The 24,981-nt window shown below is 46.1% G+C and overlaps 2 protein-coding genes and 1 long non-coding RNA gene across 3 annotated transcripts; 2 read left to right on the top strand and 1 right to left on the bottom strand.

Moving 5' to 3' along the window:
* The first annotated feature begins 8,315 nt into the window (after positions 1-8,315).
* On the top strand, positions 8,316-13,181 carry HOXC9 (homeobox C9). Its single transcript, XM_021277504.4, has 2 exons — positions 8,316-8,853; positions 10,536-13,181. Exons 1-2 carry the CDS (start codon positions 8,316-8,318, stop codon positions 10,778-10,780), a joined length of 783 nt encoding a protein of 260 aa, XP_021133179.2. The 3' UTR covers positions 10,781-13,181.
* A 3,112-nt stretch (positions 13,182-16,293) lies between these two features.
* LOC110353889 (uncharacterized) lies at positions 16,294-17,513 on the bottom strand. The gene is made up of 3 exons (XR_011806114.1): positions 17,232-17,513; positions 16,536-16,651; positions 16,294-16,426 (listed from the first exon to the last, which is right to left on the bottom strand). It is a non-coding gene; the product is annotated as an uncharacterized lncRNA (long non-coding RNA).
* A 177-nt stretch (positions 17,514-17,690) lies between these two features.
* On the top strand, positions 17,691-21,976 carry HOXC8 (homeobox C8). Its single transcript, XM_005026072.6, has 2 exons — positions 17,691-18,376; positions 20,298-21,976. Exons 1-2 carry the CDS (start codon positions 17,941-17,943, stop codon positions 20,588-20,590), a joined length of 729 nt encoding a protein of 242 aa, XP_005026129.3. The 5' UTR covers positions 17,691-17,940; the 3' UTR covers positions 20,591-21,976.
* Positions 21,977-24,981: the final 3,005 nt, after the last annotated feature.

Here is a 24,981-nt window from a genome sequence, read left to right as displayed (position 1 = left end):
CTAGCAGCGCTCTCTTTCATTAAAAAGGGGGTGGGAAAATAAAAATCCTTCCCCCCCAATCCCCCCGTGCCACAAGAAATCAATAAATTTAAAAGGTGGTCGCTTCCCGCTCGGTCATCCCCGAGAATTGGAAAGGTGATGGGGTTTTGGGGGGTTTGGGAAATCTGGCATGGGGGTGCCGGTGGAGGGGGTCTGGGGGGCTGCTCGTGTTGGGAGAGCTCCTGTTGCCATCTTCTGCTCAGCCTTCTGGCTATTAAAGCAGAGAAGTTGCGGCGGATTATGTGTCGTGAAGGTGCATTGAAGAACAAAGCAGAAACTGGGTTCCCAACTTGTCCTGCGCTCTGTCTACATCACAGCAAAAGCATAAGATATAAAATTTAATGGGCATTTTACATGCTGTAACCAGGGTGTGGGGTTTCACTTGCAAGAACACGGTTCCTATGTCGCGGCTGCTTCAGCCTGGATTATGAATTACTTTCCAGTAAGGATACATATAAAAGCTAAGTAACTGTTGATTAAGAAAATCAGACGTCTGTGTTACATGAGCAGTGTCTCTCTCTTGCGAAAGGCTTATTTTTCCCCCTTCCCCCCCCAAAAAATGCACTGTAAAAGTTGGGAAAGTTATATCTGCATGTTAGTGTTTCAATGCGAAAAGAAAAAAAAAAAAAAGTATAAGAGAAAAAAAAAAAGTTAAAGGGGGGATAAAGGGAGGGAAAAATAAAAGCAAAGCAGAGAAAATATTAGCCGAGCTCGCACGTAAAGAACACGGGAGTCCTGTGCAATGCGTGGGCTTAGTGATGTTTGTGAGATGGCAAGAAGGAAAAGTGAATGTGCGGTGGGCATGGAGCAAAGAGTGAGCAAGGGTTTGCAGATACTTGTGTGTTGTGTTAGCCAGGGCACCCCGAACCCAGCGTGTGGTGGTCCTCGAGTGCAGAGGCGCAGGTTGGCGTGGAGGAAAAAAAAAAAAAAAAAAAGTATTAAACTCTATATTTGACTTTTCTGGGTTAGCAAAATGGCAGGCTATCAGGTTATCCCAAAGCAGGTTCAGATCTGGCGGGAATGTAGTGTTTTGGATTTTTTGCTGGCGGATTGCGATATTTCGGGGGTTTCCCCTCGTTTGACTTGTTTTTTTGCGAGGCTCAGGACGAAGTTTCTGTACAAGCAGTATATTTCGATTGCAAAAATAGCAGTGTCCTTGCTCCATAGGACAGGCGCTTGGTCTGAATGTTATAACCCAAATTGAGACAAAGTCTCCGGAATAAAATCACGTGCGATGAAGGAAATGTGTATGCTTAAGCATCGGTTTGAAAACATGTCGCTTTTCTTTGTTTGCTGTGTTAAATATGCTGTGTTTTAAGTGTGAAAAAGACGGAATAGTTGTTGATTTGGGTTCAAAGCAATGTTGCATGGAGTACGGCTATTTTCATCACTATTTTAGGTTGACTACACCAGGCTGGAAAAATGTAATAAGCGAGTTCAAAAAAGGGTAAGGGAAGAAAAAAAATGGAAGAAACTCATTCACAATACTGTAAATTAATATTTCAACAGGGACAAGGTTGATTACTGGTACTTTTAACCATAATTATTTGATATTAGTGCTGTGATAATTGAATGATTTAAAGGATTCATTACATGTATGATGAGTTTGCCTTCTCTGTATTAACTATCTGCAGATTTCTTTCCCTTTCTTCTAACAGCATGTACAAGACAAAACAATATCTATTCTCTGTATATTAAGATTGATTTTATTTCTGAGAGACCACCCCCCTGGAGAGAAAGAGAAGAATCTAAAGTTAATATATGTTTAGCAACCCAACTCCAGAAATGCAATAAAAGTTAAAATCTCCCCTACTGTTTTTTAATTATGATATTAGATCAGGAAGAAGGACGGTGGGAATTTATTGCTCCAACTATTTTGTATAGATGTGCCTGTTTTTTATGTAAAAACATGGGTAGTCAAAAAGACACCATGCTGTTCGCCTTCATCTTTCTTCACGTAATATTGTTTGCTTTGTTGCTAATGTTCATGCACTTTCTGATGCTGTTATCAGAGTAAAATATTAGAGATATTACGATACGCTGGATTGCATAATTTTTCTTGCGTCTCTTTGTATAATGCTCCTCTCCCAGCAGGTGTAATTTTAAAACCTGGAGGCTTTTGCTCGTGTGTGTGCGTGTGTGTGAGCGCATTGCCTATGTATGAACTTTATCCTTTGCTGCTAGGAATGACTTTGGGTGGTTTTGCAAAATACCTCCTAGCCAAAGCAATGGGTCGGAGAAGTTGAGTAGGAGGCTGTGGGAAGATGGGGTTGCGTTGATAAACTCTCCCGTTTTGCAGCAGGGGAAGAAGTGGGCTATATTCTGGTTTGGTGTCCCCCCCCCTCCTTCCCCTCCAAAAAAAAAAGAAAGAAAACAAACAAGCAATCCTGGTTTATGCAGATATTTGCTCCGCTGGACTTGGAGCAAGTCTGCTGATGGCTCAGCACCTCCCTGCGAGATGTGCCCGCTCTGGGGCTGCAAAAGGACCGGGGCTGCCAGGGGGGGAGCCGCGTGTGGCAGTAAATGTCCCCGCACCAGGTCGTTCCCTTTGGGTGTCGGGGTGTCCACCAAGTCCTTGCAGAGGCAGCGGGTTCCGCAGAGGAGCTGTGCATGGAGCTGCTTGGAAAGGAGGGCTGGATGAGGGCAGGAACGGGGGCATCGCCTCAATATTCTGTATTTTAAGCCATATCTGTGGCAGATGCAGGCAGGTTTAGCACTGGGCTGATCTCCTGGAGGAGACGTTTGCACCAGGCCAGAGATATTGCGGTGCAGCTTGGGCTGGAATCCATCGCCTAAAGCAGCACCCTTCGCCCCTCCGCCCCCCTCCCGCCCCCCCCAAGCATTTTGTGGGGTTATTGTCTTATTTGAGGGCACCAGACTCTTCCTAACACCTTGTGCTCGCTTTCAAGCTCGCTGGTGTGCAACTGTAGCAGCCAAACAATAGAATTTGCAGACACAACTTGGAGCTTGCAACTATAGTTATCTATGCTAATTACAGGGTGTCTGACAGAAACATAATAAATGTAAAGGGAGAAGTATAGAAATATGTTTCTTCAGGCAGTATACAGTTCGCCTCTCTGGGTTCAGGCTTGTTTTCTTGCTCTTCTTTTAATTTACTTCTCTGGGAAATTTTTTTTCCCCTTCTCTTGACCTGCATTTCATATCACACCCAAAACCGAGCTAACCTGGTATGCCTCAGCGTGGCGTGGGGCTTCGTTTCGTGCCCTCCCCGGCTGCTGCAGACAAGCTGCTGTTTGCGAACATCTGCAGTAGGCTTCGTCTGGTGGAGACCTGAAATTTTGGAAAAGGACACCATAACACACTTAAAGAAATTGTTCTGAGCTTTAATTGCACCTCGGAATTTATTGTCTATTACCCGTACCTCCAACACTGGAGAGACAGGAATTCTTAGCAACAAACAGAAGGGGGGGAGAAAGCACTTAAGCAGGTAAAAAACTCCTGCAGTGTCCTTTTAACTGAACGTTGATTTTATTTGCCTTAGCTATGACTCCCATATTGGGTTAGGTTTGAAGTTCGGTTGATACAGGGCGCTGTGCGTGCAAGTTCCACTGGTCAGTTGTTGTCCTGGGGAGCTTTCCCCGTATGATAACTTGTAAGAAACCCTGATTAAATATGATTTTCGAGCAGCCAAAGAATTTAGTAGGGGAAAGGCAAAGCCTATAGCCTGCAATCGCGCTGCTGCAAGAACCATGGATGGTATCTGGCCTGAAATTAATCTTTCTCCATATTTATTTACTTTAACAGACAATCCTGGAATAAATAGAGGCATCTGGGGGATCAAGAAATATTTTGCAGCCTCTTCAGAGAGTCTGCTTTACATTCGTGCAATCTATTGTGTACAGTTTCTTCCCTCTCTCTCTCTCTCTTTTTTTTTTTTTTTTAATAAAATAAAAGGAGGGGTGAAGAAAAGGAACAAAAGACAGAAAGAACTTGAGCAGGCTAAAGAGGAAGGGAATGGGGAAGGACAAAGCGGAGGAAAGAAGGGAACTTTATCCTGGGCTGGGGCTGGGGATGCAGGCGCAGGGGCGTGCTGCTGGCTGGAAGTTGGCGCTGGCTGCAGGCTGACTTTCGTTTCGCTTATGGAGAGATATGAACCAGCACCTCCCTTCCCTGCTCCGGCACGGCTGGAGGTGTGCAGCGGGGCCGGGGGGGAAGGAGCGGCGAGAAAACGCCGATTTCTTTTTTAATCCGAACTTGACAGTGTTAATTGAACCAAGGGAAAGCGGGGGAATGCGCTTGTTCTTTTTTTTTTTTTCTCCTCTCTCCCCTCCTTTTCCCCTCCCCGTGTGTGTGTGTGCGAGGAGGCTCCGTTTGTCTGCCTGTCAAGGGGGGCGCGGTGCCTGCTCGTCCCCGGGCCCCCCGGTGGAGCCTCCGGGCTGCCCCCGCGGGCGGCTCCGGTCCCGGCCTCGGGGTGCCCCGGGCGGGCGCAGGAGCCGCAGCCCCTCTCTGCAGGAAGGCGGCGGCTGCTGCCTGCTCTCAGGCCTGCAGTTGCAGCACGGATGCCCCCCACCCTACCCCCAGTTGCTGCCTTTTCCCTACCATCAGTTTTCAAAAAAAAAAAAAAATTTTTTTTTAAATGTAAAAATCAAAGAAAGCAGTGTCACTTCAGTGAGCAGGCTCTCCAGTAGTGTTTCTTTCTTTTTTTTTTTTTTTTTTTTTCCCCTCCCTCTTCTGTCTTTTTATTTTATTAGGATTATTTTTGTCTCCGTTCCTTCCAATCAGGGGAGAATTTCTCAAAGCGAAACTAAAAGATTTCGAAGCAAGCGGAGAGCCCAGGGCAGGGAAAGGATGCAGCTCGGGCTGAGCACACACAGCACTTGCAGGGAGCAGGGCGAACATGGGAAGAAGCATTTAGCTCCGAAAGGTGTCAGAAGTCAACGGGCCAGGACAGTGCTCAGACAAAGGCTTGATTTTCTGTAACGTCCTAATTTGCGAAGCGATTTTTTTTCTCCCTCCACCGGGAATAAAACAAAACAAAATAAAATGCTCTTACAGCTTGTGGACTGCTAGTGTTAGTTTTTCTCAATGCAATTAAGTTTCTTCCCCCTGCAGATTCAAAAGGGGAGGTGAGAGGAAAAGATATTAGTCTGCCTGGAAGGGATCTGATAGTTCACCATCATTTCAGAAGAGGTAATCTCCCATTAAACAAGTATCGGAGCTTTTGTGGAGGCATAAGAGTCTAGCTGGAGCGTGCATAAAAGATGCGAGATAACCTTGTAGCTGCTGAATTCAATAGCAAGGCGTGTTTTAATTCCTGTGTGGATGTTTGCTTGGAGCCACTACTACTTAAAAGAAGAATATCTCAGGATCTTGCTTTCTTTGCCCTGCACTCTGAGTGGACTTTATTCACGTAACTTTGCATTCATCCATGGGGATGGTTTCATGTCGAGATAAGCGTGAAAGGAGAATATTTCATGTGGGTTCACATCGTGTTTTGGGATTCTGCAGCTAACCGGGGAGAAAACGTTGTCTTGAGCCGTGTCTTTAGTTTGCTTTAAGGTGAAGTGTCTCCATCTCTGCTTTGTACTGCTTAATTCTCAGAGACGAGCAGGCTCTGAATGGAAGGGGTTTGTATTACAAGCGCTATGATTTTTTTTTGTAGATCCCACAACAATATGGGGAGTGAACAATTCTATGTGCTGGAGGTTTCCGTATAAATAAAAGAAATCTTTGCAAGATATTATGTTTGCCTTTGTGTAACACCAAAATGCACCATCCACGACTAATTTAGTGACCTTGTCTGCTTGCAGTAAGGTTACAAAAACTGCTGCTCCTCATTAGAACTCTGTTGCTTGGGTAATTTCTGCTCGTTTTGTGGTTCGTCTGTGGTATATTCTGACATTTTTTTCCTTTGGAAAACGTCCCCACTGCCTCTGCTTTTCGGTGCTTCTCTCCCTCTGCATGTTCAGCGTCTTTCTCTCTCTCTCCTTCTCCCTTTGCCTGTTTTTTCTTTCTCTCTCTCCCCTTCTGCATATACGTCTGCAGACAACCCTTCTTTTGTAAGGTTTTTCTTTAGAATATTCCACCAAAGTAGAAAAGCCAAGCTGCTTTTTCCCCTGCACATGTCACCTCCCAGTATATTAGCAACCTTGCACAGTAAGTATTTTAAAAATGGGAATAGATAAAAGAATGATGACCATATATATATTTTTTTTTCTCGTGAACATAAAAATAACCGTCATTGGAGAGTTGTGATTGACAGATAAATTGGTCTCGATAAAGGCCAAAGAAGACATTCTGCTCCTGCAGGAATATTTCCCTTTAAGGGCTCACATAAAGCAGGGGACTTAAAACGGAACGAGGAATAAATTCTGTGGGTGACCGAGTTGATGTCTCTTCCCTTCGAATTTGGAAAACCTTGAATCCCTTCACAAACATCCCCCACCACCCCCCTCACATTTTTCTTTTAAAGCCTTCCCTGTTTTCCGAGAGGGAAATCTTATTTCTAGCAGCTGCAAGGGCAGCCTGCTGCAGCTTTTTACTCAAATTAAGGTGCAGGATTTTATGTTGGCTCAGCTGAGGCAACTTTGGAGGGTCTGGGGGCTCTCCTCGCAGCATCACGCCTTCTCGCCTGTTTGTGCCCGGATCTGCTTTAATCCCTTTTCTCCTAATGCTCGAATTTCCCATGCAAGTTGCTGAGAAAAAAAAAAGGAAAAAAAAAAAAAAAAAAAAAGGAATACAATTCTGTCATGTGTGTTCATGGGACCTGCACAGACTGTACAGAGCGTGTGTCACTTGTGAACGCTGCATCACTGGAGACACACTGCCCACCCCCTGTGCCTTCCTGCCTGCCTGTCTCTCCCTAGGAGGAAACACCACCGCTTTCTGAGCCCACACTTCTTCTTGTTCTTGCAAATTTTGACCATTTCCCTCTCTCCCCACCATGTCACCCCAGCCCTATAAAACCCGAGGTGATGAATAGCCCTGGAGAGCCTAGACAATCCAGATTATTATTTTCTTGTTTGGTTTCTTGAAAAAAAAAAATAATAATGAGAGGTTATTTTTGGTTAGGTATCTTTTTTCTTTCTTTCTTTCCAGAGAAATCGCCTAACTCCATTCTTTCAGACTCCAATGGGCGTGAGCTATTTACCTACCTGTCTTCCCTTACAAAGGAAAGGTTATTCTCTCAAAATGCAGGCAGGGTATCACGGATTTTTTAACGCTCCCAACTTCTTCAATCGATTTGGTGCAAAAAGAAAAGTTTCCACGCGTTTAAAAAAAAAAACAAACAAAAACCAAACAAAACCAGAACAATCATGTGCCAACCACACATTGTTGCTCGCTCCTAATACGCAAAAGCGTTCCCATCCTCAGCTACGCCTTATAGCTGAAAGTCAGTCTTACAGTTTTATTTAATGAACGACACATTTATGAACAATCAAATGATCCTCGTAAAAATTTTATTGAAGGACATAAAAACATCCACGACTACTTGCCGAATAATGCAGGCTTTCACTGCAAAAGCTCTTTCCTTTTTTTTTTTTTTTTTTTTTTTTTTTTTAAGTGGTGGTGGTGTTATTATTTTCCCTTCCTCTTTTCAAAGGTGCTCCTCACATCTACACATTTTGGTTTTCCTCCGGAAGACACTTAGTTTGCAAAGCAGGAATGGATGTGCCTGTGCCCCCCAGATTTCTCAGCTGTTAGGCAGGCTGACGGTTTAGACATCGCTGAAAAAAAAAAAAAAAAAAAAAAAAAAAAAAAAAAAAAAAAATGACAAAAGCTCCGTTTGTGCCTAGAAGCCTCTCTCCCCCCACGGTTCTTTGGAGAAGTGCTGTGGGGAGCCCAACTCTAAGCCCACTTCGCCCCGCTCCCCTCGCCACCCGAGATATTCAATTTTCACGTAGCCAGCCTAGCCTGGGAGCTGCAGAATCGAAGGACAGAGACAAATTACGTCAAGAAATAGTTCCTGCGCTACCTTCCCCGGTTACCTTCCACCTTCCTCAGCCCTGGGGTCGCCGTGCCCGGCTCGGGCAGGGCAGCCCCCGGCCCCCGCGGAGCCGCCTCCCGCCTCCCCCGCTCCGCGTTATTTCCAGAGCTTTTAGCAAAAGCCAGGTCGCATAGGCGCTATTAAAAAAAGACCTGCGGATTGATCCACGCTATATTTTTGGGTAAATACAATCACGTGAGGGCGGGCAGCCAATGGCAAACTGGGAAAGGCTGAAAAAATAATTACCTGCCCTGATTGTTCTATGAGAAGATAAAAAGTACACATACAGTTCATACAATAATCTTATGAATGTAAAAGAGGGGGAACCATGTCGGCTTCTGGCCCCATAAGCAACTACTATGTAGACTCCTTGATAAGCCATGAAAACGAAGAGCTCTTGGCCTCCAGGTTCCCCACCACTGCCTCCCACCCGGCTGCTGCCAGACCTTCAGGATTAGTCCCGGACTGTGCCGACTTTCCTTCCTGCAGTTTCGCCCCCAAGCCGGCCGTTTTTACAACCTCCTGGGCTCCCGTGCACTCCCAGTCGTCCGTGGGCTACCACCCGTACGCCCCCCAGGCGCCCGTGGGGGCCGAGCCCAGGTACATGCGGACTTGGCTGGAGCCCCTCGCCGGGGCCGTCTCCTTCCCGGCCTTCGCACCCGGCGGCCGCCCCTACGGCCTCAAACCCGACGCCTTCCCCGGGCGGAGGGCAGAATGCGGCCCCGCGGACGGCCGCGGCTACCCGGACTACATGTACGCGGCTCCCGGGGAGCTGAGAGACAGAGCAGCGCAGACAATTCCTTCCCCGGAGTCCGAAGCCATCGCTTCCAGCAAACACAAAGAAGAAAAGCACGAATTAGACCCTAGTAAGTCGAAGTCATTCTTGTTTACAACCGGGGAGGCATTACAGCTTCCAGGACCGTACTCAATAAAATGAAATTACCTTAGAGAGCCCGACCCTAAAACTCCAGATATGCAGGAAGATCTGGGGGTTTGAGAGAGTCCGCCTAGCAGAGCCTGAGAGCGAATATCTGTACTTTGTTTTGGGCTGTTTAGGCTATTTTTGCAGGGGGGCTGTTGGCTGCTTTGATCAAATATTCATCACCTTCCACTGGGGGGAATTAAAAAAAAAAAAAAAAAGGAAGGAAGGAAAGGAAAGGCAGGGAGTGCGTGTGCGAGGGGGCTAGGCAGGGGGAGAAGCCTCTTTGCTTTCAAATATTTCCACTTTCAAAGGAGGACGAGCTGCTGGCTGGAAGTGAACGTGTTGCTGTGGGGGTTTGGGAGGGGAAAGGAGGCTCTCTGAATAAATGCAGAGGTGTCTCTTTATCTGTTTGAAAAATCAAGAGGAGCTGCACCCGTGCAATTGTTCCTAAAATATCCCAGCACGTGGGAATAAAGGAAAAGGTGGGTACCCTGGGCGGGGGGGCCGGGGGGAGAAAGAGCGAGGAGGAAAATTAGGATGGGGAAGGCAAGAGCTGAGTGCGCGCAGGCAGCTGGGGGCAAAAGGCAGCGAGCGCAGGACATTGGACCATACACTTGAAGAAACATCTTCTGCAGCCCAAGTGAGAGAGGGAGGGAAAAAAAACAAGCACCACGAAACCTTGAACACGGGGAGGGGGGGGCAGCAGCGGGGTCAGGTAACCACCAGCACCACCCGCACCTCCAGCCTGCAAGCGGGGACCCGGCTCTGCCCCAAAAGTGCTGCAAAACCCCTGCTGGAGCTGGGCTCAGCCCCAGCCGTGGGGCTAGCAGGGGGGGCCCGGGGTGCACCATGTGCAGGCTGCACCTCCTGGCCTAACTTTGGGCTCGAAAGGCGGTTTTCGAGTGTTGAGCTGGGTGGCAGCAGCTGGGAGCACCTTTGTGGCTCTGTATCTCGCTGCCTATCTCACACCTCTATTTATTACACGCGGGCCGGTGCCAGGCACCCTCGTGATAAAAATCAGGCGAGGAATCAGGGGGCGAATGCCTGGCTTTTGGCTGCCAGGGAGCTCCCTAAAACGGGGAAAGAGCGAAGGAGGCGAGCACCACTCTCTCTGCCCAGCCGAGTGGGGCTGTGCGAGGTCCTAAAGGCTAGGAAAAAGCTATTTCTGGGAGCCAGGGGGGCACCTCGAGTGTCATCTTAAGATATTACAAAAATAAACTGGACTTTCCAGGTCTGTGAGAGCTTCGAGGGAAAGTGTTGGAGAGCTGAGGTTGTAAAAAGAGTTTATGGGCCTATGAAATGGTGGGAATTTTGACTTTTTATGACTATGTTCTTAGATTACTGCTAGTAGCAGTCATGTGGATAATTATTATTTTAAACCCATTGCTACAGTTTTATTTACTGAAACTTTTATGTGAGAACAGCAGCAAAAGAAAAGGAAATGACCCCTCCAAAATAAACAGATTAAACTCTTCTGAAGGTCACTTAAAATATTTAGGTAAGATCTGCTAATTAAACAGGTTTCTTTCTATAGACTCGCTAGGACGTGGAGGGGGGAGGGAAGAAAGGCAGCTGTATACATTGATTTCTTTTTCAAAAAAAAAAAAAAAATATCTTCTTTCTCAGACAATCCCGTCGCAAATTGGATTCATGCGCGCTCCACGAGGAAGAAAAGATGTCCTTACACAAAGTATCAGACCCTGGAACTGGAAAAAGAGTTTTTATTCAATATGTACCTTACACGGGACCGGAGGTACGAAGTAGCCAGAGTCCTTAATCTCACTGAACGCCAAGTCAAAATCTGGTTTCAGAACAGGCGAATGAAAATGAAGAAAATGAATAAAGAAAAAACCGATAAAGAACAGCAATAAAGTTGGCAAAGTCCAGTCAATGAGAATCGAGGGTGAAAAAAAAAAAAAAAAAAAAAAAAAAAAGGAGGCTGTTTTTGGGGGTTGAAATGTTTCTGACTTTGAATGTGCGGATGAATGTTTAGCATTATAGGCAAACACAGCAAGCGTTTTGGGACACGAGTCTTTTCTAAAATGCAACTAAATAAAAGAAAGATGTTTGGGGGGGTTGTTTTCTCTTCCTTTCTTCTTCCTCAATTTTTGTTTTGTCCTCCTCAGAAAACAAACACAAGAAGTACTTGAATTTTTTTTTTTTTTTTAGTATTTTATTTCATAAGTTAAACTGATCCAGTATTTTTATTTTTTAATTCCGTGAGCTCGTGAGTGAATATTTTGTACAAAAGAGAGGAAACAGAGAAAAGAGACTGAAGGGAATATGGCTCAATGATGTTCTGTCATGGTGTTGAACGTTTCTGCTGTACTTATTTGTGTATTTTATTCTCGTCTCAGAACCGTTCTGTAATATTGTTATGTTCGCTATTGTAGAGCAGCTCTATGTAAATATACCTAACGTCACGGAGAAAAAAAAAAAAAAAAAAAAAAGAAAAAAAATCTCATCATGGAGGTGTCTTTATTCAGAGCCCTCTGCAGAGGAGCAGCCCCGAGGCTTTGCCGGTGCCGGTGCCGCAGCCTCGGCGGGGTGGACCCGGGCATCCCCCGCAGGCAGAGGAGAGCGGAGCTTTCTGCTTCCTTCCCCAGCACTTTTATATTTCACAGTACCATAATAAAAGGCGCTGAGGTAAGGGTTATATGTGCCATCAATTTTTAGATTGGGATAATTAATTGTACTAATTTATGACCCCAGGCAATCGAAGTATATGTAAAAAGCCTAAATATGGATGCTGGGAATAGAGGAGCTGGCAAAGGCATCCGCTCTCTGCCATCCGCTCAGGGGGAGCTTCTGCGATACCGATGGGTTGCCAAAACTTGGAGCACTGCTGGAAGTGCTGCTCCTCGCAAGACAGCCGGAGCTGCCCAGGAGGAAGGGAGAAAAAAAAAAAAAAAAAAAAAAAAAAAAAGAAAAAAGGATAAAAAAAAGGCTCGAGTGGAGAGGAGCTGCGGGAAAGAAAGAGCAGGGGAATAAAGCAATGCGTGGTGGCGATGCGGCACTCTGCGATTTTTCGGGCTAAAAGACAAAAAGGCAGAATTCCCTCCTTTGGCCCTACACGGGGAAGAAATTAAAAAAAAAAAAAAGGGGGGGGGGGGGGGAAGCTGTTGGCTGCGGAAAGGTCAAACCCCACCGTCCTGCCAGGACGAAGTGGGTCGGGGCTTTCTGGAGCTGCAGAGGCGAGAAAACGCTGCCCACAGCGCGCTAGAGCAGGGATTTATCAATGGCTCCTTCTCTGGGCGCTTTCCAGGCTGCTGAATGAGAAACAAGAGGCAGGAGATTGTATAAAAAATGAGCAGCGAGGGATGTTTAATCATAAAAACTTGTTATAGGTCCCTTTCTTTAATGAAATGAGTGGAGCTGCGTTTTAATCTTTCTAATCAAAACCAGATCAGGCGAGCAAGATACGTTTGTCGCCCTCGTCCCAGTTCCTCCGAAATAAAAAAATCTGGAAGCGATTACTTCTGCTGATCTCATAAAATATTGCTCTTTAATATTTCTTGCTTAAGCATTTGGAGGGTTTTTTCCCTTCCCTGATTTGTGTCCTCGCTTTTAAAGCGGGCTCTATTTTTGTCACCGGCGGGGGACAGGCGCACCGCGGTCTATCAGCGGAGCCATCCCTGGAGCAAGGGAAGCTAAAAGCCCTTTTACAATCCCAGTTTTGTGCTAGATCTGTTTGGAAAACCTTAACGAGCGCAATGAAATGGTCAGGTTAGAAAACATTTTAGCAGAGTGAAGATTTATGGACCAAAAAAAAAAAAAAAAAAAAAAAAAAGGAGGGGGGGGATCTTTCTACCTCGTGTCAATTCACTTTTATTATTGTTATTATTAATATTATTTTCCCTCCCGTCTGCTTTTCTGTCTGCGTTCATCCCGGCTCGAATAAAGGATGAAATCTTGCAGGGCTGAGAAGCCGTTCGCCCACCTCCTCTTGGCGAGAGGAGAGAAATCTCTCCGTTTTATTGTTATTAATTAAGAGAAAATCCCAATCATCATTTGGACAGGACTTTGGAGGCAGTTTCGGACCCAGCTCTCTGGAGGGGCTTGTCAGGAGTGTTTAGCGATGTTGAAAAGACATGATGTATGGAAGTTCATTTTGGCCCCCTTTCATTCAAACGGATCTCATTTCCAGTGAGACCACAGCCTGCTCCCTCCCTCCCCCAGCCCTCCCCTCCCTCCCCAGCCTCTTCCTCCCTGCCGCAGCCTCCGCTCAGCCTCCGGTCCCATTAGAGCCGACGGGCAGCGGAGGAGATGCCCCTTTGTCTGCACCGAGCTGCTGCCGGGGCTTTCTTTTGTTGGTGGTGGGTTGGGTTGGGTTAAAATCCTGCCGCAGTTTTAGTTCATGTGCAAGGCCCCCGGTATCCTCACCCCCCGGTGCAGGGTTGCACCAGTTATAAAATGCCATTTGGCCCTGCTGGGAGGCTGCGCTGGTGCGGCTCAGCCATTGAATTTCTCCGCCACCGCAGCCCTCGCCTCCTCCAGTGGCGAAAAAAACCCCAGTGTGGTTTAAAATAAATAAGAATAATAAGATTAAAAAAAAAAAAAAAAAAAAAAAGGAAAAAAGAAACAGCAACCGGCCATCACAGAGCAGCACAGCTCGTGGCCAGCCTTTCCCCGGATTAATGCATCAAAATGCTCCAATTTCGGCATTCTTTGACATATGGCGCGTGTGTGCAGACGCATACTGATACAGCTATTGTGTGCCTGCGCTGGTGAACATGCACATGTATTTCTGCCCAGGGAGAGAGGTAAAGATGTGCTTGTGGCTGAGCTCATGCTCACGGAGATAGAAATATGTATGTTTAATATATGTGCGTGTCTATAAGGTCCTCGGTGTGTCGGGTGCGTGTGTGGTTTGTGTGTGCCGGGTTTCAAATCTGCCCTTTTGTAAGGCACACAAAACCGACAGGACCCTACAGCTGTCCATAGGTACATTTCCGCAGCCAAAAAAATGCCACTTTTACAACTCTGTTTGTCTCACTGCTATGCGGGGCTGAATAGGAGCGAACAAAACAGGACCCTAGATCTGGCTAGACGTCTGGCTTTAATTGCTTTATGGTTTAAATAAGGTGGGTGCTCTTCTCTTTGAAACCGGATTATTGGAATGTTTTGTCTACAAGCTACAAACAACAGACCCCCTCGGACGAGGGGAGGTAAAAAAATAAAATAAAACCCCAACCCCAAGCCAAAACTGATAAAAGCGGGGAGGCTGCGAGGGGGGGGGGGGGGGGGTGGCACATCTGGTGGGTTTGTTTGGCCCTGCGTGCGTGTGTACACACATTGTGCTGCCTTTTTTTTTTTTTTTTTAATGGGTGAAAGACTGGGGAGGGGGAAGAGGAAAACAGTGTTCCTCCCCCCCCCCAAAAAAAAAAAAAAAATCCTTGTGTTTATATAGTGCTCCCCGCCGCCGCGCTGCGCTGTTGGAGGCTCCGTTCGCCCCCCCCGGGGGATATAAGAGGAGGTGACGGGGGGGTCGGCTAAAACGCAGAGCCCGGGGACCCTCGGGGGTCTGCGGGGGCCCCCCCAAACCGCCCGGGGCGCTGCGCCCCACGGCGGCCGCGAGATGGCGCTGTTGCCCAATCTTAGCGCGGGGCTGCGCGCAGCGGGGAGCGCGCCCCGCACCCGCGGCTCCCCCGCGCCCGCGGAGCGGCCCCGCGCAGGGTCCGGCTGGGGAGGGATGGAAGAAAAAGAAGGGGGGGGACACGGGGCCGCCTGGCTTCACCGCCACCCCCTCCCTCCGCTTTGCACCGCGCTGAGAAAAATATAAATTGCTTTTTTTTTTTTTTTTTCCCTATATATATATATATATGGATATTTTAACGCGGAGCAGCGCTCAGGGCTGACATCTGACGGCGCGGGGAGCGCATAAATGCATAAAAATGCTTGCAGAGAAATTGCCTATATCCAAGCGTGTTTTTTTATTATTTTTTTTTTCTCCTTTATTGACTCACGTCACGTATCTCTCCAAAGCCTCTTCCTTTTTGGGGTGGGGAAGGAGGGAATGACATCTTCCAGTGAAGGTCAGGGCAAGAAGGGGGGGGGGTATAAAATAAACTCCGTGAGTGTACAATGAAGCACCTAAAAGTACAATACAGCCGCACCGCTAACGCCAGAGTGAAGCGCATGCACCCGCAAGGCACATTACCCCACACCCATCCACACCTCCAAACACAGCCAAAACAGTAGAGACAAAGAGCAGCACTTTCCCCAGACACTAAATGTCAAGATATTTCCTTTAAAATGAAGTAGGCAATCGCATATATCTTATTTCATGAAACCTGGAAAGGTGGGGGGGATCCTTTCTTTCACAGACACTGAAGGCAAACATTTATTTCCCAGCCTAGGTATGATTCCGGCTGTTGAAATACTCGGTGCACCTTTGCTTACTGAGTCCGGGGATAAAGGTTGGAAAAATGCAGCATTTCTTCCCGATAGCAGCCCGAACTGCCCATATCTGACAACTTTTTTTTTGTGCTTTCCCATCCTTCTATTTGCACAGCAGTGTTTATTGCATGGGCAGGCACTGGGATTTTAAAAATAGAAATGCTATTGATTAGATGAGGAAAATAGTTACCTCGACTATTAGCTGTTAATTAAGGAGCCTCTGTCCCTAGCTGCCCTTTTCTTCTGTTTTGGGGGGTTTCTCTAGGGAAAGGGGAATCTGGGGAAGGGGAGACGAAGGTGGGTGCGTGCTGGATAAATGAATATGGTCATTGTGCCGTCCTTGAGATTATTCGGGTATGGAGACTATTTCTTCACAGCTAATGCAGCTTGTTTTTTAAAAGTGTTTTCACAATAGGCGGTGGAAAAAATCACTGTTCTCCTGCACAGCTCATTGTCTGCATACGGGGAGGAAAAACCTAACATATGTAGCCCTTCTGAAGGGAAAAATACATCCCCTATTTCTGAAAATCTAATAAAGATGGACTGAGTGGCTACTGTGCCTTTTCCTCTTCTTGGGAAAGGAGCTGCTAAAAAATCCAGTTTCTGTCTCTCCAGAGGGTTGAGCCACCCCGTGCCTCAAAAAAATCGAGAATGTGACCTTTGCTGGGAAGAAAAACACCTAATATCACCTCTGCAAGCGCAGCTGAGGTGGGATTTTCTCCCTCCACACTTGAAATCGGCCAGAGTTCCCCAGGTCTCTTCTGAAAATAATTAGGCTGCTTTTTGTGGAGGAACATGAGGGAAACATTTAAAGGGCTGTAGACTTTTGAAGGAAACACGGGGACTGGTATAACACTATGTCATTTACAGACGTGGGGTGGATGTTTTTGGCGGCTCGGGACTCTACGGAAAATATCCCTTTGCGAAGTGTCCCCCCCCCCATCCCCTTTCCCCTACCCACGCCTTGAAAAATTAAGGCGAATCCTGGCGATTTTAGGTGATTTTTTAATGAGTTGAGTTCCTTCGTGCGGTCGTAAAATGAAGTGTCCGAAGTGAAAGGTTGCAGCGAGTGGTCACTCACGGCGCAAAAAGTCTGGGAAAGGGGCACGCCAACACCACTGCCAACGACGGAAAAATCCCAATGTGCAAGAGCGAACAAAAATGCCGATGGTTATTTTTTTTTTACAGGCGAAGCCCCCTGGTACATGCACAAAAGGGAACACATACTTTCTGTCTCACTTTTCCTCTTTCTTCCAAAGTAGCTCTCTTTAAGCAATGGTCTACTTTATTCCCTTGGAAGGACGCTTCCCTGTTATTTCCAGCCTTGGATTTTCAGTGGTTGGCTCGAAAGGAAGCACGAAAAAAAAAAAAAAATAACTCCCCATAATTTTCTGCCTTTATTTTCTTAAAAGAAGGACAGCAAGAAGCAGCCAATCAATAAGGAGAAGCTTCCCTCGCCCGCTCGCTGCCTTTTTGCTTTTGTTTGCTTGTTTGATTCCAATCTTCCAACCACCATCACCACAATAACAACAACACACACACCCCACCAAAAAAGGGGGGAAAAAAGCAAAACCAACCCAAAAAAAAAGGAAAAAAAAGGGGGGGGGGGACCTGGGCTCTGCGCCTCCAAGCACCCCCCCCCACCCTCTTTTACTCCCCCCTCTAGGTGGGACCAGCCCCACAGAGGTAACCCTCCCTCGCAGCCCCCCCCCCAACCCCAACACAATGACAACAACAACAACAGGGGGGCACCCCCCCAGCCCCTTCCAGCCCCCCCTTGCAAGCTGGCGACCCCACGGAGGGGGGGGGGGCTGAGCCCTTGCAGAAGCTCACCCCGATTTTTTTTTTTTTTGGGGGGGTGGGGTGGGGAGGGAGTGGGGGTTGATGGGGAGGGCAAGGGGGGGCTGCTTGGGCTCCCTTTACCTGTTGAGGTTACCTAGGCTGACCTCCCAGCGCATGTATTTGCTGCCATCAGTGAAGAGGCTGCTGCTGGGAAAAAAATAAAAAATAAAATAAAATAAAGGGGGGGGTGGATATTAATGCGCACCTTTCCTCACCCTCCTCCACTCGTTAGGTGTGGGTGCCCCCACCCCCCCCCCCAGAAGGAGGGCTCTGTGCGTGCCCCCCCCCCCCCCGGCACACACCACCTTTCCTTCACCCCTTCCTCCCCCCCCCAACAAACCCCCCCTGAGCGCCCCCAAATCGCTGTCATTTCCCTCGCAGCCTGTCTCAGTGTGGCGGAGTGATGTGTACATATCGCGTGTGAGGGGAGAGAGAGGAGGAAAAAAAAAAAAAAAAAAAAAAAAAAAAAGCCACACCACCGGGATTTTGAGGAATTTGCCTGTGGTGTTAAAGGGAAGGAGCAGAGTTACAGAGAAATTGAGAGAGAGAGCTCTACCTACCGACAGATTACAAGAGAAGTCAAGAGCACCGAGAACCAACCGTACAGACACACAGAGGCACCATGAAACGCCTTTGAGATCGCATTAAAAAAAAAAAAAAAGCCACTAAAAAGCAGGACTTGAGACAGTCCAGGGACAATCTCGCACTAATCTAGAATTAAAGCCGTCTTTTTTTTTTTCCTTTTTTTCCTTTTTTTTTTTTTTTTTTTTTTTTTTTGCATGCGAGGGTCATGAGTTCCTACTTTGTAAATCCTCTCTTTTCCAAGTACAAAGGCGGTGAATCGCTGGAGCCAACTTACTACGACTGCAGATTTCCACAAAGTGTTAGCAGGAGCCATGCTCTCGTGTATGGTCCGGGCACTACTGCTCCCACCTTCCAGCACCCTTCACACCACGTCCAAGAGTTTTTCCACCACGGAACCTCGAGCATCTCCAACTCTGGATACCAGCAAAACCCATGCGCCTTGGCGTGTCACGGAGACGCTTCTAAATTCTATGGATATGAAGCTCTACCGAGGCAATCGCTTTATGGTGCTCAGCAAGAGACGACTGTTGTACAATATCCTGACTGTAAATCGTCTTCCAACAGTAACTCTAGCGAGGGACAAGGGCATTTAAATCAAAATTCGTCTCCCAGTCTCATGTTCCCATGGATGAGACCTCACGGTTAGGACCTTTTTTTCCTCCTCCTTAAATGTTTTCCTTTATTTTTTCTCTCTTTATCTCCCTCTCTCTCTCCCTCCCCTCTGTCTGTCTGTCTGTCTGTCTATCTATATATGTATGTATGCATATACAAGCACAAACATATGTATATATATATATACACACGCACGTACACACATATGCATACATATATATATAAATATAAGAGGCGTAGATGTAAAATATGAAAGGAATGAGTAGTTTTGTGCTAATGTTTCTTCTTTTTAGGAAGACCTTTGAAAGCAAGCAAGACAGCAGTTACTAGAGAGCCAGCAAGGTGATTCCCTGCAAAAGGCTTAAATCACAATAAAGTAAAACTTGTTTTTTATTGCTTGCCTTGAGGATAGGCAATAAGATACAGCTCCCACGAGGTTATTTGCATGTTGATAATACACTGCTCTTTAAAATGTCATATAGCCTTTCATAACCGCTTGGAGACGAAGCCTGAAAGGTGGGAATTTGTATAAGTATTACTAATACTTTACATCTGTTTCTTAAAGCCTAGAGATAAAAGTTTAAGCAGAAAAGGAAACTTAGCTCAGAGCTATGGGGTGGGGTGGAGGAGAACATTATACTGTCCTGGGTTAAAGAAGGGGGTGGGAAATTCAAAATAATTTGGGCTGAATGGAACTTTGCTCATGTGAAGTCCAGATAATTGCACAGAAATCTGAATACTTCAAAGTACAAGTTTCCCCCACCTAAGGACCAAGGTTGTCTAGAAGCCTTGTTAATTCAAAACATGTGAAGGTTAGTGTTAATTTTAAGGACAATCAGAGCACCAAAGTTTCTCCCCTAGCCCCCTATGCCTAGAAAATTGAAAGAGAAAGAAGAAAAGAGAAAGAAAAGAAATAGGAAGGAGCTCTGGCTAATGTAGAGAGGATGTGGCCCAGAGAGCCTGGGAGATAGACGCAGAGGAAAACATGATATTTATCTAAGCTTTGACCTAGAGGTAGTCTCAAGGATGCAATCATTTCAAGCTGAAGCTTTTTTTTTTTTTTTTTTTTTTTTTTGTTCTTGCAAATGCATTGTTTTTCTCATTAAGAAAGGGCTTTGCAGAAGGAAGTGCAGGGGCTCAGCTGCACATACCTACGTCCTCTTTCTTTCTTTTTGACTATTGCTACAAATGTCCACCTCGAGTTGTTTTAAATGCAATCTCTGTGTTTGCACAGGCACATATCCATCTCTGTATGTGTGTGCTTTAGAGACATACATAACCGAGAGGACAGGCGTAGGGAATTTAATGGAAAATCCTAATTCTCAGGGCGTAAATATTATCAAACAGCAGGACCCTGAGCCTGTATTTTGGGAACAAGGTTTGGAAAAGGAAAACAGAGATGGACATTTTGGATAATAATAGTAATAATAATAATAATAAGGAAAGAAAAAGAAAGAAAAAAAAATGAACGGGAGAATGGGAGGAGAAGGAGAAAGGCTGGGAGGATTTCACGGTGAACAATGCAGCCTTTATAAAAAAAAAAAAAAAATTTTTTTTTTTTAATTGAGCTGGCCAACACGACTCACCATACAGAATCACCTTTTGGGAAACTGGAAACATCTCTTTTGTGAATGAGCTTGACAGCCACGTCCCCACACCCATCCAAAAGCAGCCAGAGCTGAATATTCCCCTGAAAGAGCCAGGAAGGGACAGCTAGCTAACATTAGCAGCCCCCAGAGCAGCGATATGATTATTAACCCTAATAACCCAGCGACTTTCTCGGAGTGCCTTCAGTATGCAAAAAGGCTGAAGGGGGGCTTTTTTTTTTTTTTTTGGGGGGGGCATCAGATTCTCTAGGAAAATCCAGGCGAGGAGGGCCGGGGGAGGGAAGAGCGCAGCCTCCGAGGGGGGAGAGCCACGAAGTTATTTTTTTTTGTGTGTGTCCTACAGCTCCCGGAAGACGCAGCGGCAGACAAACTTACAGCCGGTACCAGACCCTGGAGTTAGAAAAGGAGTTCCTCTTCAACCCGTATTTGACACGGAAGCGGCGGATTGAGGTCTCTCACGCCCTGGGACTGACCGAGAGACAAGTGAAGATCTGGTTCCAGAACAGGAGGATGAAGTGGAAAAAAGAAAACAACAAAGATAAGCTGCCGGGGGCCAGGGACGAGGAGAAAACGGAAGAAGAAGGGAATGAAGAAGAGGAAAAAGAAGAGGAGGAAAAAGAAGAAAGCAAGGACTGATTTCTCAGCCCCTTGAAGTCTCGTTTTATGGCAGATGATAAATCGAGATGTTTACGACGGTCATTTGCTTTTATAGAGTATAGAATGGAGAGGCTCACACAGCAGTAACTACCTGTCAAACAGTTGTAGCCTTTTTTATTGTCATAGAAACTTCCCCTACTTTTTCTCTCCCCCCCCCCCTTTTTTTTTTCTTTTTTTCTTTTTCTTTTTCTTTTTCTTTTTTTTTTTTTTTTAATAGCTGCATCTTTAGTTCATCGTTGGCTTGACTGCAACAGCAGGGGAAAAAATTATCCAGCAAAGCCAAGCAACCCCCACCCAGCAGCCCAAAGCAAGCCTTGGAAGCAAATGTCACTGCTCACCCCTGCTCCCCCTGCCTCGCTGCACCCAGTGATGGGTGCAGATGTATTTATTTGAACAGCTTTGACTTTGCCTTTTTCGCTTGGTTTTGCCCCAGGGGAAGTGCGAGGGTGCTTCCAGCTTCCTCAGCCTGTTCGGGTAGGGGCTGGCTGGGCAGAGCTCCTTCCCCCCAAGCCATTTATCCTCTCCCTTTTAGGGGCCGCTCCTGTAGCCCCTGCGAGATAAGGACGGGATAAGGACGGGCGACCCTACCTGGGAGCGCCCGCAGACACCCGCACCATTTCCAGCGGGCTCTGGCTGTATATAAAAAAATGCCTTTTTCCCTAAGATAGGCCAAAATCACCCCCCCCCCCCTTCATTTCTATAGGCGCTGTTTACCCTCTGGCTGTGTGAGCACTCGAAATTCTTCATGTACTACCTAAAGGGAAAACCTGCAATAATTATCAAATCTATTATCAACATGGGGCTTACATATCCTAAATTTTACTTGCTCAGAATTTATTTAAGAGAGAGAGCTGTGTTTCTGCCCTGATGCAAGCTACTAAGTAGCATAAAATAATAATAAAAAAAAATAAAAAAAACACCTTGTATTGTACTTTATCACTACCTATAGAAGGAGTCATGCTTTGAAAGTATTTGTAATGCGGTTTTATTGTCGTTTGTTGCTGCTTATTTTCTTGAAAAAAAAAATAAAAAAAAAAAATCCCAACAACTGAAACTGCCTAGTTGAGAACGCACAGTATTGTATTATTTTATTGTGCTTATAAAGTAGTGTAGAACTAAATTGCACTGAATGTATAGTTATCTATTTGTCTTGACTTATCTGTTAATGCAACATGCTCGAAACAAAAAAAAAATCGTCATTTGTTTTATGTAAAAGCATAGTTCTGCGTGTTCAACCTCTGAATGTAGCAATTTCAGCCAGAAAAAAAATAAATTCTGGACACCGTGGATTTGTATTGTATACGTGAGACATTACGTAAATAATAATAATTATAATAATAATAATAATAAAAGATTTTAAAAGGACTGTGTTGCCTGCTGTGCTACGTCTTTGTTTGGGACATGCTGTAATGGGCGAGGAGGGGGCTCTGGGGGATATTTCGTGCCCCAGCCCCTCCTGGCACCCTTCAGCCCCCAGCCCCGGCGGTAACTTGCGAGGCAATGGGCGCATCTGGCGTGGGCAGCACCGCGGGGGCGCAGCAGGATCCATCCTCCTGCCTCTGCTGCGCGAAAATCGGGAATAACGCCGGGAATGCTGCCTGGCTGAAGCTGTAGGACTGCAAAAAAATAAATAAAATAAAATAAAAGAAGAATAAAACCCGATATGTTGCAATGACTGCAGTGCTAAGTCTTCCTTCGCCGTGGGAAAAGCTGTTTTGGGGAGGGAATGCTGTGTGTTTGGAGGGGCGTTAAGCGTGTGCGAGGGGGTTTTGCTTCTCCCAGCTGGGAAATGACATTTGGGAGGTGGGAAGTGCAGCCCTGCAGCCCCCCGCTCCTGCCCGGTCCCCCCCGTGCCCGGGCGGTGCCAGCAGGGCAGGGGAGGCAGTTTTCCTTGCAGACCTGGGGCAATTCGGTGCTCGCAGGCGGTCGTTGGCGAATGTTGGCGAGGTTGGGCAGGCATTAGGTGTGCAATCAGACGGGCTTTAGGGGTCTGGGCACCAGGCAGGGGCTGTGTGGCAACGCATTTCCCTATAGGAAAAGCTGGCGAGAATCGCCAAAAAAATGAAGTTGGCGAGCAAGCAGTTTATTCACTTCTTTCTTTCTTTTCCCAGACGCAAAATCCAAGCCCCTTAGCCCCCCAAAGCCATACCTCCTTACCCACGGAGACCATCCCCGGCTTAACCTATTATTTATTTTACTACTGCTACTATTACTACATTGCTACTACTATTACCACCACTACTACTACTATTAGCATTATTAATACATTTTAATTATTATTATTTCTTTATTTATTTTTCTCTCTCTATATATACATATTTATATATATTTTTTTTTCGGCAAAACCTGGCGGTGATGCCTTCAGGTCTCTCTGATAGTTCTCGGGTAGAAGGTGAACTTTATAAATATTTCCTTTAACACCAGTCTCATTTCGTTGAACGATGTCTATTGATCTGTAAAAAAGGGTCTATCTGTATTTTTTCCTTTTCCTTTTTTTTTTTTTTTTTTCTTCTTGTTGATAAATGGTCTACATCATATAGAGCCCAGGGATGCAGAAGTAGACGGGATGTTTACCAAGATATTGCAGATAAGAAAGCACAAGGCTCCTCAGATGCAGCCTGATGTACTGAACTATGTCTGGAGAATCGTCTGTGGGCTTCAGACATTCTTAACCCAAACCCCTCCAAGCTTAAAGGATTTAAATGCCTCAGTGCTTGAAATTGCTGGACTCTGCCCAGGAGGGCTGGAAAAGGAGAAATAGCCAAGTTGTGCAGCGCACAGCAAAAAGGGACTCGGGTGGGTGCCCCCACACCCACTTTTTCCCCCCTTTTCTCCCCGTATTTCCATGGCATGCAGCACGGACGCCCCTGCAATGCCAGCGTAAATGGGGCGGGGGGTAGACGAGGGTGGCGGGGGGGGGGGGAAAGGCACCGAAAGCCGCATCAGCGGGGTCGGATCCTGCCTGGGGATGGGGCTGAGCCGCCGCAGCCCCCGTATGCGTGTGCACGCGTGTGCGTGCGTGTGCAACGCCAAAGGGATGCGTGTGTGCAGCTCCGGTGTGTGCACACTCCGAATTGCACCAAATACCACCACACGCATATTTCCCCTCCATCGCAGAGCCTGTAATGTCCTCGTTAACGGGCGTTAATCTCCCAAGAAATGCATAAAAACACCAATAAGGTTTATTCTAGACTTTTCCATATCGAGGGCAGGCACGTAAGGTAAGCAGTTTTATTAGTCATAAAACAGAGTGGTTTATTCTAACAGAGCTTTCTTCTTGGGGGATATTTATCCAGCGTTTACAACAAGGGATTTTTTATCCCTCCACTTGCCATCATAGGATGTATGTGTGCTCATTCATTCGAGCGATAAAAAACTCAGTGAGAAAAAAAAAAATCTTCTATGTTACTTAAAAAAAAAAAAATCGCGATAAAGCCTTCGCATAGAAAATACCCACATTGCTTCCAACGAGGGGGAAAGGATAGAGAAAACTTATCAAAGTGTTTAAAAATAATAATAATAAAAAAAGAAGAAGCTGTATCCGCACTCTATCCATCATATTTAAATCCACAAATCTAAGTAGTTTTATATGAACGAATACTACGGAATGACATTTATCTATCAAAAGGGTCTGGAGTTAAATTATTGAAACTACAGCCGCAGCAGTTAGTTTTGGGGTAAATGTTTATGTTCTGTAGTCAACACAACAGAGTCGCATCTTCAGATGACATCCAGTTATTTCTGTAATCACTCCATCATTTCAAGAGAAAAAGAGAAGAGACCATTTTATGGGGTAAAGTAATTTGAAAGAAGATTCGCTCTCCACAAAGTGGCTTATTCAGAAATGATCATAGCTTCGGTATTACTGAAATTAGACTCATCTACCCGCCTGAAGTAAGAAATATCGTCCTATTCCACGCTTTTTATTAGCCAATCAAATTTCCTTCGGATCTCCATTTGTGATTTGTGAAAAATATAATTCCTTGAAAAGCTGAGTTTGAGCATATTGCTTATTTTGCCTTAATTTATTATTCTAATCACAGCAGCCGCTGTGTGATAATGCATCCATTAGGCGAAAAAATTCGTTTAGATTTTATACTCGAAAATGGGCACAGATTATATTTTAGAGACAACGAATTTCTCGGGCATTAAATTTTTTTTTTGCGCGGATTGCGGCGAAGAAGGAGGGTGGCAAGGAAAATGCGCCGGGGAGCGGGGGCGGAGAAGGGGGGAAAGTTTGCGAGCCAGACTTGGGAAGAAAAGGCGATTCTGCCCCATTTCCAGCTCGTCCTATTTTTTGCCTCCCAGACTCCCCCCCCCTCTATCCCCCCCCCCATATGCGGGACTCTTTTATCCTCCGCCCCGAAAAT

The sequence above is a fragment of the Anas platyrhynchos genome, chromosome 34 (genome assembly GCF_047663525.1).
Source record: "Anas platyrhynchos isolate ZD024472 breed Pekin duck chromosome 34, IASCAAS_PekinDuck_T2T, whole genome shotgun sequence".
Classification (NCBI taxonomy): Eukaryota; Metazoa; Chordata; class Aves; order Anseriformes; family Anatidae; genus Anas; species Anas platyrhynchos.
This window is presented reverse-complemented; position numbering and strand designations above follow the sequence as displayed.